Source organism: Mustelus asterias, chromosome 12, assembly GCF_964213995.1.
Source record: "Mustelus asterias chromosome 12, sMusAst1.hap1.1, whole genome shotgun sequence".
NCBI lineage: Eukaryota > Metazoa > Chordata > Chondrichthyes > Carcharhiniformes > Triakidae > Mustelus > Mustelus asterias.
In genome coordinates this window covers 82600543-82620074 of record NC_135812.1, presented here as the reverse complement: position 1 = coordinate 82620074, position 19532 = coordinate 82600543, and the positions used below count along the sequence as shown (strand labels likewise).

The window sequence follows — 19532 nt, the reverse complement described above, 5'->3', positions numbered from 1 at the left end:
TGGGCAACATTGAACATGCCTAACTTTAGTGATTTATGAAACAAATATATACAGGTGGATCAATCATGGTATGGAATGGACGTCTGTTACAATTTGTGTAAATAAGTTTTCCTTGGAAGGTCCAGAGTTAGCTAAATCATGAAATCTGAAGGTAGTCACTCTTGAGGGATCTATGCAGGCTAACTGTTTGAAGGTCTATCTATCGATGAAGAGAGAGTGGGAGGAAGAATTGTATAGTTGTGAGGTTCTGGAAAAAATGGATGAAGTTGAAGACACATTCATGGCAACTGCTCATTCATTAAGTTGTCAGCTTTCCAATCCATGATGCAGCCTTTTAGCATTTCAGAAATCAAAAATCATTCTTTTGCAAGGACGAGAAGTTAATGATGTGGACCAATTAAATCAATAATTTGTTTTCAAAATCACATATTAGTAGATGGGACTGGAGGCTGTCAAAACTGATCAGCCATTACTTTCTCTCTCTGTTGGTTGCGCATAAAATTCAGGCAAACAAAAAGGCGATTTCTGATAGATACAGTTACAGGGTTTGTTTACAAAAAATATTTCCAAAGGAATTATGTATAACCACTAATAAGCTGCTAAACTACAGCTTTAAAAAAACTTGTTTTCCTCAAAATAACTTTTAGTGGCAACCTAGCTGCTATCTTAGGTGATATTTTATTTGGTCAGAACTGGCTACAGCTCTTTTTTTGAGATGTGAGATAAACAAAGTAACAAGCAACTATTTCAGTCTTAAAATGTGTCTCAGCTGTTTGTCTCGGAAATGATTTGCATTTCCTGCTGCCACTTTCTTGACCCCGCCCCCAACCCATACTTTTGCTTAATTTACATTTTCTGCCGTGCTTAGTCTTATTCTTTCTCGAAATCTCTCAATGCCTTTGTTCATTGTTTTCTGGTCTCCTCTCCCTTTCTGTGAGGCCGGAACAAATTTTAAGAAAAGGAAGTAAAAGGAAAAAAAAAGTGGAAAAATCTAAATCAGAATAAAGGAAAGTGAAATATCAAATAAAAACAGAAATGCTGGAAATACTCAGCAGCTCAGAAAGCATCTGTGGAGAGAGGAACAGAATTAATGTTTCAGGCTAATGGCCTTCCATCACCACAGATGCTGCCTGATCTGCTGAGTACTTTCAGCTTTTTCTGTTTTCTTTCTGATTTCAAGCATCTGCAATATTTTGCTTTTCTACAAGTGAAATGACCTTCTGATACCAATGCCTGTAACTCCATAACTCCAAACTGTGCAGTACTATCATACACCTTCATGGGTCCTATTCCAGATAGGTGTCCTTGATTCTATTCCTCCTATCCTATTATTTTGCATTCACCTCCATCATTGGATATATTTGAGGCTGAGACAGACAGATTTCTGTCTCTCAGAGAAGCAAAGAATATGAATAGCGGGCAGGAAAGTGGAGTTGAAGCTGAAGATCAGCCATGATTGTATTGAATGGCAGAGCAAGTTTGACTGGTCACATCATAGAATCCCGACAATGCAGAAGGAGGCCATTCGGCCCATCGAGTCTGCACCGACCACAATCCCACCCAAGCCCTATTGCCGTAACCCCCCATATTTACCCTGCTAATCCCCCTGACACTAAGGTTAATTTAGCATGCCAATCAACCTAACCCGCACATCTTTGGACTGTGGGAGGAAACCGGCGCACCTAGAGAAAACCCACGCAGAGAAAGGGAGAACATGCAAACTCCACACAGACAGTGACCCATGGCTGGAATTGAACCCAGGTCCCTGGCGCTCTGAGGCAGCAGTGCTAACCACTGTGCCACCCAATGGACTTGTTCTCGGAGAATTGAATGTTTACTTAAAGGACAATGTTACGTATATCTGATAGTGATACTTTTTTGGTTATGTTAAAAGTTCTGTTCTATTGTTAAAAGTATAAGTAACCCACAAAATTAGTGTTTAGACAATAGTGCTTTTAGTCTGTTTACAGTAACTGTCTTAAAACACAATATATTGCATCATCCATTAGCTATTAACTGGACCACTGAATTATAGTCTACGCCTGCTTTTATGTTCTTAACTATCGCTTAATGCAGAATAAAATGGATTTCTTACATCCATCTGAAACCTTTCCTTTCTTAAAATTTAATTGGAAATTAGGTTATTTTTATCCCATCCATCGTTCGGGTAACTACAGGCCGGTTAGCTTAACGTCCGTAGTTGGGAAGATGCTGGAGTCCATCATTAAAGAGGAAATAGCAGAGCACCTGGATAAGAATGGTTCGATCAAGTAGACGCAGCATGGATTCATGAAGGGAAAGTCGTGTTTGACGAATTTACTGGATTTTTATGAAGATGTGACTAGTGCGGTTGACAGAGGGGAACCGGTGGATGTGGTGTTTTTAGATTTACAGAAGGCATTCGATAAGGTGCCTCACAAAAGGTTGCTGCAGAAGATTGGGGTACACGGAGTTGGGGGTAAGGTGTTGGCGTGGATTGGGGATTGGCTATCTAACAGGAAGCAGAGAGTTGGAATAAATGGGTGCTTTTCTGGTTGGCAGTTGGTGACCAGTGGCGTGCCGCAGGGATCGGTGCTGGGGCCTCAACTGTTTACCATTTACATCGATGATCTGGAGGAGGGGACTGAGTGTAGGGTATCAAAGTTTGCTGATGACAGGAAGATGAGTGGGAAAGCGAATTGCGTGGAAGATGCGGAAAGCCTGCAGAGAGATTTGGATAGGCTGAGCGAGTGGGCGAGGATCTGGCAGATGGAATATAACGTTGGCAAATGTGAGGTTATCCACTTTGGAAGAAATAATAGTAAATTTGGAATATTATTTAAATGGAGAAAAATTACATCGTGCTACTGTGCAGAGGGACTTGGGGGTCCTTGTGCACGAATCGCAAAAACTCAGTCTGCAGGTGCAGCAGGTGATCAAGAAGGCGAATGGAATGTTGGCCTTTATCGCGAGGGGGATAGAATATAAAAGCAGGGAGGTCTTGCTGCAACTATACAAGGCACTGGTGAGGCCGCAACTGGAGTATTGTGTGCAGTTTTGGTCCCCTTATTTGCGAAAGGATATATTGGCCTTGGAGGGAGTGCAGAGAAGGTTCACCAGGTTGATACCGGAGGTGAGGGGTGTAGCTTATGAGGAGAGATTGAACAGATTGGGTCTGTACTCGTTGGAGTTTAGAAGGCTGAGGGGTGATCTTATAGAGACATATAAGATAATGAAGGGGCTGGATAGGGTAGAGGTAGAGAGATTCTTTCCACTTAGAAGGGAAACCAGAACTAGAGGGCACAGCCTCAAAATAAGTGGGGGCCGGTTCAGAACAGAGTTGAGGAGGAACTTCTTCTCTCAGAGGGTAATGAATCTCTGGAATTCTCTGCCCATTGAAGTGGTGGAGGCTACCTCGCTGAATGTGTTTAAATCACGGGTAGATAGATTTCTGATCGATAAGGGAATCAAGGGATATGGGGAGCAGGTCAGCCATGATCTTGTTGAATGGTGGGGCAGGCCCGAGGGGCTAGATGACCTACTCCTGCTCCTATTTCTTATGTTCTTATGTTACACAAAAAACTGGGTAACTATTTTCAATGCCTTAAGTAGTAACTGTTAATATTTTTGGAGGCAGGTGACTCTAGTGACGATCAAACTGAATGATGTCAGTGTTGGTGTGTAAGCTCTCAATATCAGGCATTTCAAAACCAAGTATTGTATCCATCAGATGCAAAATAAAGACAGTTAACAATCTGCCCTGATCCAATGCTAAAATCCTCAAACACTGAAAAATTAATAAGGGTTTAGTTGCATCATTGTTGATTTTCCTCATTTGTCTGCAATCACTCTCCAACCTCACCACAATCTCCTCTAAGATATTTGTTTTCCTATTCTGTTCATAACGAATTTTATATTTTAATATTTTAGTCTCTCATTCCCTTTACTCTTTTTTACTGGTATTTTGAGAAGGTTCCTTAATCTACTTAGAACCACTTTGGCTGTATATGGCTGATTTGTTCTAATCTCTCAAACATCCTATAGTGCCAGTAGCAGGTCTCTCAAATGTTTGAGCAGGGGTCAGAGATTGTTGTAACGCATAATGCAGAACATCCGATAGTTTATACTTCATTCAGACCCCCCATGTTATAAGCATGTAAAGATATTGAACACAAAGATGCCACATTAAGTTAGCCAAAATGAGAGCAGTCTTTTGTGGTTGTAAACAGTTTCTCTCTTTTGACTTGAATTTTACTTTAATTGCTATAAAGATTATCAGGCAATTTGAAGACTGTATTGTGGCCCCATCAATGTGAAGGTATATTCCTTTACTAATTTATTTAAAACAATAACAACAGCCCATTTCTTAGGAACCCTGTTACATCTAAGACATAAATACTGTATTCATGATTCAAAATAGATTTAGTTTCCACAAATTATTCAATTTCTACTGATGGCACCATAAATCGGAGACATTTCACTCAATTATCTGCAGGAAAAGAAACCCACCTCTGAATCAGAGTCTGAGGAACTAGAACTAGATGAACTAGAGGAATCACTTGAGCTGTCTGATGCAATACCCGTGGACTCCTGCAGGTCAACCAAATCTGCGGCCACAGCAAGTTCTGGGCGTTCTTGCTTCAAAATCCTGCAAAAATACAAAAGTAGAAATAGTTTGATTCCTCTCAGCAAAGCAAACTAAGCACAAAGGTCCAGAGTTCACCACTGACCAGATGAAAGCTTGCGATGAAGATTTGGTTATCCTTGTGGAGTGGATTTCACCTTCCCTGATGTTAATTTATTCCATTATCAGCTATAGTTGATTTTTGGCATCCATCAGCAGTGATTCCATCACACTAGCTAATCTGCCAATCACATTGAAGAATTTTCACAGACTGCAAACCAGGAAGTAACAAACTGGTTTATCACTTACTTTTTATAATTTTACAGAAAGCAAAATAAAGATGAGGTCATATACATAAATTAACTTAGATGAAATATCAAACTTTTAAAAATTACTTGATTTATGGAAGCATGGAATGGAGAAATTAGACATTCCACAAATATAAAACTAGTTTTTCAAGGCCAGAGAACTTGTTCATCATTGGTTACGGAGTTTATATGTCACTAGAAACTCCATTACACCTCATTTAACAAGGCATAACTTCCTGATGGGTTTCCTTTTATAGTGGGAATATTAGCATACAAGTGGAGTTTCACATCAGATTAGAAATTTCTAATTGATATCAATCTTTGAGGACTTCCTGCAGCACAAACTGTGGAGGAGCAGGGAATCACCGATAGCAACTTCTAGATTTCTATGTTCAATTGTACATGTGCCAGAAGTTGCTGCCAGTTTCAAACATTATGATAACGAACTCTGCCAGTTTCACTGCATTACAACAGAAAATCTGGGCCAATATAAAATTTATACCTAAATAATCTATAAATTTAAAGCTGCATATACTGCATTTCACAGCTGAAACTAGTGTTATCACAATGTACTTATTTGTGGATTAGTTCCATTTAACACGATTAAATCCCATATAAACTGAAGATTTCATTTTGATGTGATTCCATTTTAATGTGAATTAATTCTACACTCCAGTTCAAACAAAAGAGTTGATGTATATGGTGCAATAGATTAAGGTGTTCAACATTATCCTTATTCACAGAATCTGAGAACGGGGTCAATTCTTAATGTCTGCAATTGATGCCACCCATAGCATATTTACTCCACATGGCACCCTTTTCCAGGGATCAATGAAGAAATGCTAAAATAAAATTAAAAATCAGAAACACCTCAGGGCCAAACTCTGTGGTAAGTATTTATGAAAAGTGGTATTTATCTGTCTAATTAGATTTCTCTTTAGGATTTAGGATTCATTGTATTTTTGTATGTTAAAGCAGGTTCAACAAAGGCACTAAGAGAGATCTTTGAGTGGAACAATATGTAAGTTATTTAAATGTAGCTGATTGAGAAATATATGTCAATTTCTAGATTATCCGAATCAGATAAAGATTTCTGCATGTACAGGAAACATCACATTGCAAAATAATAAAGGATATTCAAGTACGTTTCAATTTTTATATCATTACTCATCAGAATTTAATATAAAAACTTTTTATTTAAAAACTATATTCTTTAGTCTGTAAGTAGATTATTTCTTCATATAGAAGAGTACTATGTATATAAACTGATGAAGTATTCAGAAAATCAGTTTTCATCTGGTGTACCATGAACAAAGCCATGATACATGGTTTGACTAAGCTACTGACTTTTAGTCCTCCTAAATTTTGAGAATCTTGCCACAAAATACAGCAAATGAATTACACAACTTACAAGAGCCAAGTCACAAAAGCAACTTATGCAAAGGGTAACAATAGAATGAGCTATGTGTTTTCCAACTGAGATGACAGGTGAACGGCTTGATCCCAAATCTCCTCCAGTACTGCGGTATAATTATCTTATTTCTGTTTCTGGATCCAAGGAGAAACTAATCTTTTCCTTGTTCTAAAAGTGTTTTGAAAGTAGCCAACAGAGGATAGCCAAAAATAGGAACTTTTCAAGCCAAGAAGATTACAAGTGGATCACATCAGATATCTGTGTAGGATATCTACTTTTATTAATTTATTATGCAAAGTTGAGGATGACACGAAGAAAGAGGCAGCACAAATAATGAGGAAAATTTTGGCCAGTTTCTGAAAGAGCTCATTCTTTTGCATTACAAGGCCAAAGAGTGGCAGATTTATATCAACGTAGGCAAACAAAATAATGTGAGAACAAGAACTAGCCAAGATTTAGCAGCTATTAAAAAGGCAATTAAGGTACTTGGTTGTATGATCGGCGGTGCAGAGTAAAAATCAGTCATGTTATATTGTAATTTTGTTACAGGTTTACTTGACTCATCTGGTGTACTGTCACCTTATTGGAGGAAGGATAATGTTCTCCTTGGAGAGATGAAGGATGAGAGGAGATCTAATAGAGGTGTATAAGATGTTGAGAGGCATAGATCGGGTGGACTCTCAGAGACTTTTTCCCAGGGTGGAAATGTCTGCTACAAGAGGACACAGGTTTAAGGTGCTGGGGGGTAGGTACAGGGGAGATGTTAGGGGTAAGTTTTTCACACAGAGGGTGGTGGGCGAGTGGAATCGGCTGCCGTCAGGGATGGTGGAGGCGAACTCAATAGGGTCTTTTAAGAGACTCCTGGATGAGTACATGGAGCTTAATAGGATGGAGGGTTATAGGTCGGTCTAGAAGGTAGGGATGTGTTCGGCACAACTTGTGGGCCGAAGGGCCTGTTTGTGCTCTAGTTTTTCTATGTTTCTATGTTGCCCCTGAGATGGTGGGGAAGCGCAAAAATGCTAATTCTATATGGTGAAGGGGGTGCAAATATCAGTAAACACTAACAATTAGGTTCTCCCAGTGGCTCAGTGGTGAGTAACTGAGCCATGCAGAAGCTGGCAACATGGTGGCACTGTGGTTAGCACTGCTGCCTCACAGCGCCAGGGACCCAGGTTTGATTCCCAGCTTGGGTCACTGTTTGTGTGGAGTTTGCATGTTCTCTCCGTGTCTGTGTGGGTTTCCCCCGGGTGCTCCGGTTTCCCCCCACAGTCTGAAAGATGTGCTGGTTAGGTGCATTGACCCGAACAGGCGCCGGAGTGTAGCGACTAGGGAAATTTCACAGTAACTTCATTGCAATGTTAATCTAAGCCTTACTTGTGACTAATGAATAAACTTTACTTTTAAATCCCAGTCTTAACTTAGACAATCTCAGATCTGCAACAGCTGAAGCATCCCAAGGTTAGGAAGAGTAAAGTTGCTGAGGACTCTGATCATTGTTGACAATCATTGTCTACATTCACACATGGCAAATGGTCATTTCAGCAAATTATAGTAGGGCACAAGGTACCCGTGCAACCATATCCATTAAGTGATGGAACTCAACAGGAATACTAATCATGTAAATTTCCCATAAACTGAGGAATCGTGTTTGCACTCTGTACTCAGTGCTGGTAAAGGCAATTCGATGAGGTCTGATATGTCAAAAAGACTGCAAAGCCTCCCTAAATTGCTCTCAAAATGTGCCTCAAAGGTGCATAGTATGGCATTTCAAGAGGAAGAGAAAGTTTGGGGTAAGAAGAGAAGAGTGGCAAAACTTTGTCACCCAATGGGTAAGAGAATTGTGGAATAATTTACCATGAAAGGCCATTGAAGTAGACAGAATAAATGGTAGACGAGGAAATTGGTTGAATTTTTGGAGTGAATAGACATGATATGAAAATGGGCAGGTGGTACTGGTCTGAATAAGGAATGGACTTGCTGGTAAAGTGATTTCCTTTCCCAAAAAATCACATTCTCCTGCTTTTTAGTGCTAATTCTCTATGCGCTCTCTCTCCCCTGATTCTTTAACAGGAAATAAATCTTCTGCCACATTGTTCAAGTGGTTATTCATTATATGTGACCACTGACATGAGATTATCAGCAATGGGAGATCGGAACCATACTTAATCTTGTCCTTGCTCAATGTCTGCACATGCTGCTTCCTGTATAGGGCAATGGACAGCTGCCCCTGATTCATGGTTACCAAGACCAACTATAGCTCCCAGGTTGAAATCAAGTAAATCAGCACAAAATCAAGACTAGAATTTGTCTGGTCTCTGATTGAATGACCTCCTGCCTTAATGGGCTTCACAGAATCATAGAATCTTTCCAGTGCAGAAGGAGGCCATTTGACCCATCGAGCATGCACTGACAACAATCCCACCCAAGACCTGTCCTATCCTGTAACCCCACATATTTACCCTCCTAATCCCCCTGACATTAAGGGGCAATTTATCATGGCCAATCAATCTAACCCGCATGTCTTTGGACTGTGGGAGGAAACCGGAGCACTGGAGGAAACCCACGCAGACACGGGGAGAATGTGCAAACTCCACACAGTCACCCAAGGCTGGAATTGAACCTGGGTTCCTGGCGCTGTGAGACAGTTGTGCTAATCACTGTCCCACCGTGCCACCTTCAGCCAATATGCATCACAGAGAAGCTGAAATATAAACTGAGGAAAGGCTATTTTCCCATCAATACTATGTCTTAACATATATACACCATCATTGACCCGCCGTAAACTATATCTCAATAGCAAAAGTCTGCTGCACTTCAAAAATTCATTTCATATTACCTGTACCACTTTCTGGATAGTTTAGGCCGTCCCCTAACAGTTTTATGCCATACAACAGGAAAATTGGTTGCACTGGCAAAGTTCTGAGTAACAGCAATTGTGTGATCCAAATTGAGCACTACATGCCACCATCCACCTGAAAGAAAAAAAAATTCTATGTAAGGAATCCATTTCTAAATCTCAATCAATTTAACACCCATTTAAATAAGCTTAATTATTAACTGACGGAGAATTGGATGGGAGAAAGCCAGAACCCATTTCTAACCTACACTCGTGCAAGTTCCATCTTTTCTGATTCACAGATCACCATTATTCCTATGAAACTCATCTCCAAACTCCGTGGCCTGGGCCTCGGTTCCTCCCTCTGCGACTGGATCCTCAACTTCCTAACTCACAGACCGCAATCAGTAAGGAAGGGCAAACAACTCCTCCACGATCATCCTCAACACTGGTGCCCAACAAGGCTGTGCTCTCAGTCCCCTACGATGCTCCTTATACACCTATGACTCTGTGGTCAAATTCCCCTCCAACTCGATTTTCAAGTTTGCTGACGACACCACCGTCGTGGGACGGGTCTCAAACAATGACGAGACAGAGTACAGGAATGAGATAGAGAATCTGGTGAACTGGTGTAGCAACAATAATCTCTCCCTCAATGTCAACAAAATGAAGGAGATTGTCATTGACTTCAAGAAGCATAGAGGAGAAAATGCCCTGTCTACATCAACGGGGATGAAGTGTAAGGGTCGAGAGCTTCAAGTTTTGAGGTGTCCAGATCACCAACAACCTGATCTGGTCCCCCCATGCCAACACTGTAGTTAAGAAAGCCCACCAACGCCTCTACTTTCTCAGAAGACTAAGGAAATTTGGCTTGTCAGCTACGACTCTTACCAACTTTTATAGATGCACCACAGAAAGCATTCTTTCTGCTGTATCACAGCTTGGTATGGCTCCTGCTCTCCCCAACACTGCAAGAAACTACAAAAGGTCGTGAGTGTAGCCCAATCCATCATGCAAACCAGCCTCCCATCCATTGACTCTGTCTTCCCGCTGCCTTGACAAAGCAGCCAGCACAACTAAGGACCCCACGCACCCTGGACATTCTCTCTTCCACCTTTTTCCGTCGGGAAAAAGGCACAAAAGTCTGAGGTCATGTACCAACCGACTCAAGAGCAGCTTCTTCCCTGCTGCCATCAGATTTTGAATGGACCTACCTTGCATTAAGTTGATCTTTCTCTACACCCTAGCTAAGACTGTAACACTATATTCTGCACTCTCCCATTTCCTTCTCTATGAACTGCATGCTCTGTCTGTATAGTGCGCAAGAAACAATACTTTTCACTGTTTGCTAACACGAGACAATAACTCAAATCAAATCAAGATCATTATCAAAGCTGTGTAATGTTTTTCTCCACTTAAACCGTCTAGCCTAGTCTCACTATCCTTCTTGCTCTGCAAGACTTTACAATAGACTTAAAAAAGTGTCAGCACTATTTCCCAGCAGAAACATTACCCATCCTAATTTGTACAGAGAAAGCTGGCCAATCATTTCAGCAAGCAATTTATTGACTTGCTATTGGGCAACACTAAGGAGTCGTGAATAACTAGTGTTGTACTATTTCGAAGCATTCACTAACTTTTCAGTATTTTTTATGAGATATTTTAGAATAGTATTCTTACTGGTTTACAGGATATTACCACTGACTTGAAATGGCTAATCAGCACTTAAAGGGCCATCACCTTTTCTTGTGGGACCTTTCCTTTGTCAGGTGTAAAATCCACATGTTAAATTCCTACTTGTAAAACATCCACAAAATCAAATCATGATTTTGCTTCAGCTTGTTAAAAGATGTTAGCTTTCCCAACACAATTTATTTTCAAAAGAAGGATCCAAATCTTCGAAACTCAAGTACTCATAAAATCTAAAACTCAATGCAAGCCAACATCCTTCATAGAATGACAATTAACATATCACAGCTATATGCAACTTGTCCACACCAGCAGTGAAAGCCCAAACCTAAAGGTGAGGAATAAAAAGACAATGGGGCAAAATTTGACAGATGGAGTTTAATATAGATAAATGTGAGGTTATCCATTTTGGCAGAAAAAATAGAAAAGCAAATATTAACTAAATGGAAAGCAGATTCAAGATGCGTCTGGACAGAGGGATCTGGGTGTCTACGTTCATGAATCGCAGAAGGCCGGTATGCAGGTGAAGCATGTAATAAAAAAGGCAAATGGAACGTTGGCATTTATTGCAAAAGGACTGGACTATAGAAGCAAAGATGTGTTGTTGCATTTGTATAGGGTGCTGGTGAGACTACATCTGGACTAGTGTTCAGTTTTGGTCTCTTTGTTTGAGGAAGGATATGATGGCATTGGAGGCAGTTCAGATGAGGTTCACCAGACTGATTCCGGAGATGAAGGGGTTGATATATGAGGAGAGATTAAATAGTTTGAGCTTGTACTCGCTGGGGTTTAGAAGGATGAGAGGGGATCCAGGTTGTGCATTCAATGCAATGAAGAACAAAAAGAACAATTTAAGAAATTCTTCAAATATACTGCAGAAGTATTTCATTTTCCCAGAAGAATGAAGGTTTTGTGGCCAGAATAGTACACTGTTATGCACATTATGGCAATGCCCCCGCTTTCAACTATAAGAAAGGCCATGAATAATCTCAGTTTCAATAGCACATCCAGCGTCCATCAGTTCTGCCCACAGAAGAATCTCTATGGCAGGATAGCATATTTTCATGCATCAGCTCTCAACCGGGATAGTGATAAAGACTATAACCTCATATTGTTTAGAGAAAGATTGGCTGCATTTGGGTATCGGGCACAAATCGGATGAGAGACTTGTCTGTTCTTGCACTCACTGACAATGATCACATTTAAGCAATAAGCATTTGAGTCAAGTACTAGAAGCCAACTGGCTCCAATGGAATAGTGAGAACATTTGTGAGGAAAAAAATATGTAATGAAAGATTCTTGGGATCAATTTTTTGAAATATAAAGGTTCCTCTGACCCCCTCTTAAAAGATGCAGATAATCCACCACAGAACAATGTTAGAAGCATCTAACTGTAAACAAATTGCCCTAAATCCTTCAGTAGGAAGTGAAATCCAAGTGTTGAGAGCCCTTCAGATTCTGGGTGACAGCATATACAGCTAGAAACCGATCACCAAAATGATATGAGCAATGGAAAACTCTGAGGTAATTTTGAAATGTGAGGAAATTGTCACAAAGAACAAAGAACAGTACAGCAGAGGAAACAGGCCCTTTGGCCCTCCAAGCCTGTGCCGCTCCTTGGTCCAACTAGACCAATCGTTTGTATCCCTCCATTCCCAGGTTGCTCATGTGACTATCCAGGTAAGTCTTAAACGATGTCAGCGTGTCTGCCTCCACCACCCTACTTGGCAGCGCATTCCAGGCCCCCACCACCCTCTGTGTAAAAAACATCCCTCTAATATCTGAGTTATACTTCGCCCCTCTCACCTTGAGCCCGTGACCCCTCGTGATCGTCACTTCTGATCTGGGAAAAAGCTTCCCACCGTTCACCCTATCTATCCCCTTCATAATCTTGTACACCTCTATTAGATCTCCCCTCATTCTCCATCTTTCCAGGGAGAACAACCCCAGTTTACCCAATCTCTCCTCATAGCTAAGACCCTCCATACCAGGCAACATCCTGGTAAACCTTCTCTGCACTCTCTCTAACGCCTCCACGTCCTTCTGGTAGTGCGGCGACCAGAACTGGACGCAGTACTCCAAATGTGGCCTAACCAGCGTTCTATACAGCTGCATCATCAGACTCCAGCTTTTATACTCTATACCCCGTCCTATAAAGGCAAGCATACCATATGCCTTCTTCACCACCTTCTCCACCAGTGTTGCCACCTTCAAGGATTTGTGGACTTGCACACCTAGGTCCCTCTGTGTTTCTATACTCTTGATGGCTCTGCCATTTATTGTATAACTGCTCCCTACATTATTTCTTCCAAAATGCATCACTTCGCATTTATCTGGATTAAATTCCATCTGCCACCTCTCTGCCCAATTTTCCAGCCTATCTATATCCTGCTGTATTGCCCGACAATGCTTATCGCTATCCGCAAGTCCGGCCATCTTCGTGTCATCCGCAAACTTGCTGATAACACCAGTTACACCTTCTTCCAAATCATTTATATATATCACAAATAGCAGAGGTCCCAGTACAGAGCCCTGCGGAACATCAATGGTCACAGACCTCCAGCCGGAAAAAGACCCTTCGACCGCTACCCTCTGTCTCCTATGGCCAAGCCAGTTCTCCACCCATCTAGCCACCTCTCCTTGTATCCCATGAGCCTTAACCTTCTTAACCAACCTGCCATGTGGGACTTTGTCAAATGCCTTACTGAAATCCATATAGACGACATCCACGGCCCTTCCTTCGTCAACTGTTTTTGTCACTTCCTCAAAAAACTCCACCAAATTTGTAAGGCACGACCTCCCTCTGACAAAACCATGCTGTCTGTCACTTATGTATGCGCATACATGTCACTAATGAGATTATTCCGTTCTAAATGGATTGGAAAATGCAAAGGTTTGTCATTTTATATTGCCTAAAAGCAACAATATCAGTTTTCAAAAAGAAATTATATCTTTGTTTCAAATATTGGGCACTACTAGAAAAATATCAATGACTTTTCAATAACAATTATCTCCACTAACAAAGTGTTGTGTAAGTAGCTTTTCTCTTTTAAAAAAGGTCACCTGGCACAAAGACAGTCTCTCCTGGTTTCTGAAGGATTTCTAACGGTTTAAACTCCTGGGGCCAGGTCGGATGCTGTGTGCGAGGGTAGACAATGACAAACCACGTGATGGCCTCATCTTGTTGATTTCCACCTTCTTCCCTGGTAATCTTGATAAGTTCACGAGGTGTATTTGTGGGAAACAAACACCAACGCTTATGACCTTGAACTAGAGCATTCCACGCACTTGTTCCTAAAGGATCAATATGGACTCCGGTTCCCGACCTTGGTGGGCCCATGACAAACCATCTAAAAAGATGAAACATTATAGCTGAATAAATATGAAAGTAATTACAAATCTAAAATACTAAGCTTTTGTCAGTACTGATCGTGATATTGTTACAGATCTGCTGTATGCAACACACTTGTTAATAATATTCTTCACAGTCACAATGCCCTTGTTTTCCTCTTCAAATATAACCGAAGGGTGATTCATAAAGTAATATTTCAATCCTCTTACTTTCTGCACCCGATCAAACCTATGCATGTGTTATTGTGAAAATTGCTGAAAATTAGAAAATCCAATAAGAATTTGGATGGAACATTAACTACCCTTAACCAAAGTATCTTAGCATTTATTGCTCACATCCCATCCTGCACTAAGTCCCTTTTGCTCATCACCCCTGTCTACCTCCATTTGCTCCCTGTCCCAATACAGGTAGAGAGGTGGTAGATTTAAAACTGAGATGAGGAGAAACTACTTCTTGCAGAGGTCCCAATACATGAAATACAAATCCCTTGCCCAATTCATAAGTCCCTGAATGGCCTGGTACTCCTCTACCTCGTAAGAAGTTTAACAACACCAGGTTAAAGTCCAACAGGTTTATTTGGTAGCAAAAGCCACAAGCTTTCGGAGCCTTAAGCCCTTTCTTCAGGTGAGCGCCCTGAAGAAGGGGCTTAAGGCTCTGAAAGCTTGTGGCTTTTGCTACCAAATAAACCTGTTGGACTTCTTACTGTGTTTACCCTAGTCCAATGCCGGCATCGCCACATCATGACTCCTCTACCTCTCCATTCCCAGTCCTACATTTTTCGGACTCATTCCTCCTACATCTGCCTATTATTCTGCTTTCAGTACCAGGGCCTGCAAAATTCACTACCTTTCTCTCTGGAACTCATTCTTTTAGTCCATTTGCTCCTGTCTCTCCCTCTTTCTTAAAAAGGTAAGTTTTGAGGAGGCTTTCAAACAATTGGTTCATTCAAATCACTCTAAAATCATGCTCATTGCTGTTGCTCTCTTGTGTGAAATGCACTGAGATTCATCCTTTAAGGTTCTATGTAAATCCAAGTTGTTTTCTCTTCTTACGAAAATGATTCTAACAGTCCCATAAAGTATTTACAGTTCATTCATGTACATTTATAATGAATTATCCAGAACTGGGTGGCACAATGTGTTAGATTCTGTTGCAACCTAGGTTCAGATGCAGACTGAACTACCTAATTACAATAAGGGTCCTTTGTGAAATAAGTTAGGTTACTTTTGATTTAATTCCAAGACAAAAGGTCGAAGTACAACACAATAGTTGGTGTGGGAAATGAAGTTGTTGCAAAGATGTAGAAAGACACGGGCCTTGATTTTGCACCCACGTTCGCTTTGACTGCAAACGGCGACGTTGGCACAAAATATCACGAGACTCAGAAAACGAGAACCTCACCAGCGAAATCTCATTTTCTGATTCTCCCCACCCCTTGCTGGTGACATAATGAGGTTCCCAACAATTAACAGGGTTCCTGGCCATATCACCCCGCCCCCCACATTCGGAGTTCCCCCTTCACCGAAGTGACATCATATTGGCAAGGTTTACAACTGCTTTTTTAAAATGTGAACGAGGCAAAGGGAACCCATCAGAGGTGCACAGGTTAAGTATAGCCCCTGGAGGGGATGGGGTTGGGAGGCCCAGGCACTGACACTGCCCCCTGGGGAGCTTCAATGGTGGAGGGGGGGGGGGGGGAATGCCTGTGTCCGAGGTGATGGTGGGGGGGAGAGAGAGAGATGATTGCTGTATTTGTGTGGGGGGAGTTTCTGTTTATTCCACCAGAGATCAGGGCACCTTCCAAACCTTTTCTACACAGAGTGCTGGAGAGAAGAACAGGCTGTGCAACCAAAGAGCTGCAAACTGGTATTCTCACCTCAGTCAGCATTCTGTGCAGAGAATGGAAAATTCCGCCCATGATCTTCTTAGCTTGAGATTTTAGGTATATTTTTGTGACAGAGTAGGGAAAGTTTCCTCTGCATTTAACCACACTATAATCTAGCCTTGAAATTCTTGATACTGACACGGCATGCCTGAAAGAGAATTCCTTTCTCTAGCATTTCTCTGCTTGTTGAACACATAATTTACAAACTAAATCCAGACAGAAAACATTTTTTAGGACAGATTTGTTCAAATTATCACAATGAAAAATCCAATATGCTTTATGCTGTAGTACCAAGTTAACTAAGCTGATTCGAGTGGAGTGAACAGGAATATAATGGGATCCCTTGAAAAAATAGATTTGGAAAGAAATCTACAAATTCTTGACTCTTTTGCTCAAATCAACTTGATTCCTTGTATGTTTTCTAAATGTGCCAATTTTATTGACTACTTTGATCAAGATATTGAATGGCATCCTTTTGAATAGTACCATTATCGTGGCCAGCTTTTCAAACCTTTCTGACACAATCCAGTCCATGTTGCAATGGATAGTGTTAAAAAGAGAAAGACAGTTTTTGGATTTGTTTGCTAAGAGAACATTTACTAACTACTTAGCTGGGTGGATGGTGCATTACACAGGCAGCCATTGCCCTACATTTAACACAGCTCATTATTTTACTTTTGGTTGAATGAAATATTGATCTCTAAGGCTCTAAAAGAACTCAAAAAGTAAGGACTGTCCTGTCACCATGAAAAATGTGGGATACAAGAGGAGACACTCGAGACACTGACCTACTTGATAGCTTTTCAACAAATAATCATGAAGGTTTGTTGTTTTATGTGCTGTTACCTGTATGGAGGTCTCCGTTTTTCGCCTGCAAACTGGAATAAATCATCCTTAAAATACTTTGGCACTTCATAATCCTCTAACAGTTTCTTCCTTTTAGGGTGTTCACCATAGCTGCTATCAAAAATGTAAAGCGGGCTATCATCTTTTGTAGTTTCCATGTAGTCGGCATAATACTTCATTTTCATTTTAACTGAGTAGCCATCATTGTCTTCCCCACATTTAAATTTCTGATTTCTGTACTTGCGCTTTAATCGCTCCAGTGTCCACTTTTCGTGTGCTGCCCACCCATATTCAGCATTTAACACCACCACAGGCTTATATGGTTTTTCGTACTTCTCAATGAATTCTTCAACTGATGTCTGGAGGGCATCTATTCTTTCTACATTGTCCTATAACAAAAGGAAATACATATTCAATGTAAATCAGGTGACTTTTGCAATTTCAGCAATTAGGAAATCCAGGCTGAGCCATTGCAATGAGATAGCTGTAACTCAGATAACACAAGTATATCCCCACTTGGTTAAAAATACAATACTGATCAGTTTCCTTCTCGTTAGAAATAATAGATTTCTTACACTTTTGATAGAAAACAACTGGGACCCTGAAGTTATCATTCATCCTCCAAGCATTTAAAAAAAACATTTATGCTGTACTGTTTCCAGCAAATTCTGTGCAATTTTTATGCATGTATTTTCCGTCCATCTTCTGCAATTCATTACTGCACCTAGCTAATAATATTGGATTATAGTATTTGTGATCAATTCATTGCTGCTCATTGGATAATATGCAAATTGGCTATTGTTTATAAATTATCTTGCAACTGAGCTGTGTTTTTTTAAGATGCATAATTTTTCCACTTTTTATCTTCTCGGACTGGGAGCCATGGACTCCTTATTTCATCGCCAAAACCTCTTCCTGTCTTGTTCTGGATGGAAAGTGGGTGTAATTACACTGAAACTCACAACTGAAGTATCCTCTTTCAAACCAACTGTTTTGTTGATTTTCAATTTGCACAAAAATATTTTTGGCTGGCCTTTAATGGACACATAATAAATCACCAGCTTGTTAATTCAGCTTTCAAATTATGTGAAAGCTATACATCTAATTAAAAGTATAGAGACTGCACAGCAGTATAGATTGCTACCAACTGATGAAAATTACTCACTAGAGTTTATTAATGTGCAAGTTTGTATTAAAATAGATGAACAGATTAAATAGATTTAAAAAACCTTTTCAACTTGCTCAGAGTTACAGAATCTAAGTTGAATGAATGTTTTGGTTTGTACTGACTGCTCTAATATTTTGTGACAATGTGCACAATTGGTAATGTAAAAATAAAATAAGATTTTATGTTGCCTTCAGCAAGGCAGATAAATACACTACCGGATGTGGTGAGTAATATAGATAAGGAAGATTCCATTTTGTGAACTAGTCTACTGGACTACCATCAAATGAAGGCAGCAAATAAAAAGTACTGTATTTTGAGTTTACTGCATTTGTTTTCATACATATAACACATTGGCTTTGTGAAAAATTTCCAGTTAATTTTACAGAAAATGCTTAGTTAGTTAGATAAAGTAGTGAAGTGGTTGTGTTACTTAGCCAGTAAACCAGAGGCCTAGAATAGAGTAGAATTCAGAGAATGAGCATTCAAATCTCATCATAGAAGTTTGAGAATTCAGATTACAAAAATTAGGAAATATATCCTGCCCAACATTCCCTTTAATCTTCTTTTTCTGTGTGTAACCTGTTTGTTGCGCTGCGCGGTCCTTTTAAGACTGCCAGGTTACTACACATTGCAAAGGGACCATGGTCGTGCAGCTTAGAAGAAACAGTTGTTCTGTCCCACTGGCAGGACAGACCCACAAAAATGGTGCCAGTAATATGCAGTCAGGGAATTGTCCTTGGGAGTCCGCAACATTTTAGATCAAACAGGGATAAGGAAATCACCTGCAAACTACTCGGTACCATGTTCCCTCATCTGATGAATCGGTACTCCACCATATTAAAAACAAATTTTGGCAAGGGCACATAAACTCTGGATGATGGAATTTAATGTCCACCAATAAGAGTGATTCACTAACATCATCACTGACTAGATCTTGAAGTCCATAGTTGCCAGACTAGGGTTGCAAAAAAAAGTGGATAGAGAACCAACATGTGGGAATAACCTGACATGAACTCTCCTTTACCAGTCTATCTGTTACAGATGTTAGCTTTGGAGGAGAGACCCTGCGCGGTTCTTTTGGAAGACCAATTCCCAACTTCACACTGTGTCATGGAACTGTGTAATCATAATCACATACACCCCAATTTGCAACCTCAAGGCCCAGCATATCTTCCACATCTCCATCAAGCCTGATGACCAACCCTGGTTCAATGAGGAGTCTAGATGTACATGCCAAGAGCAAGTCCCAGGCAGTGCCAGATTAGCCATTTCTTGCTGGGGCAGTGATTGGTGTGTGACAATATGCTTTAGCATCCCGGGAAGCTGGTATACATCATAAATGATGTGGAGATGCCGGCGTTGGACTGGGGTAAACACAGTAAGAAGTTTAACAACACCAGGTTAAAGTCCAACAGGTTTATTTGGTAGCAA

General features: G+C 40.5%; 1 protein-coding gene across 1 annotated transcript in view; it reads right to left on the bottom strand.

Moving 5' to 3' along the window:
• jmjd6 (jumonji domain containing 6, arginine demethylase and lysine hydroxylase) overlaps positions 1-19532 on the bottom strand; it is a 41119-nt gene that overhangs the window by 15474 nt on the left and 6113 nt on the right. Inside the window, exons 2-5 of the mRNA XM_078225521.1 lie at positions 16934-17322; positions 13914-14200; positions 9162-9297; positions 4489-4627 (exon numbers count right to left, since the gene is read on the bottom strand). Coding sequence (XP_078081647.1) covers positions 4489-4627; positions 9162-9297; positions 13914-14200; positions 16934-17322 — 951 coding nt within the window. The remainder of the gene's footprint in view (positions 1-4488; positions 4628-9161; positions 9298-13913; positions 14201-16933; positions 17323-19532) is intronic.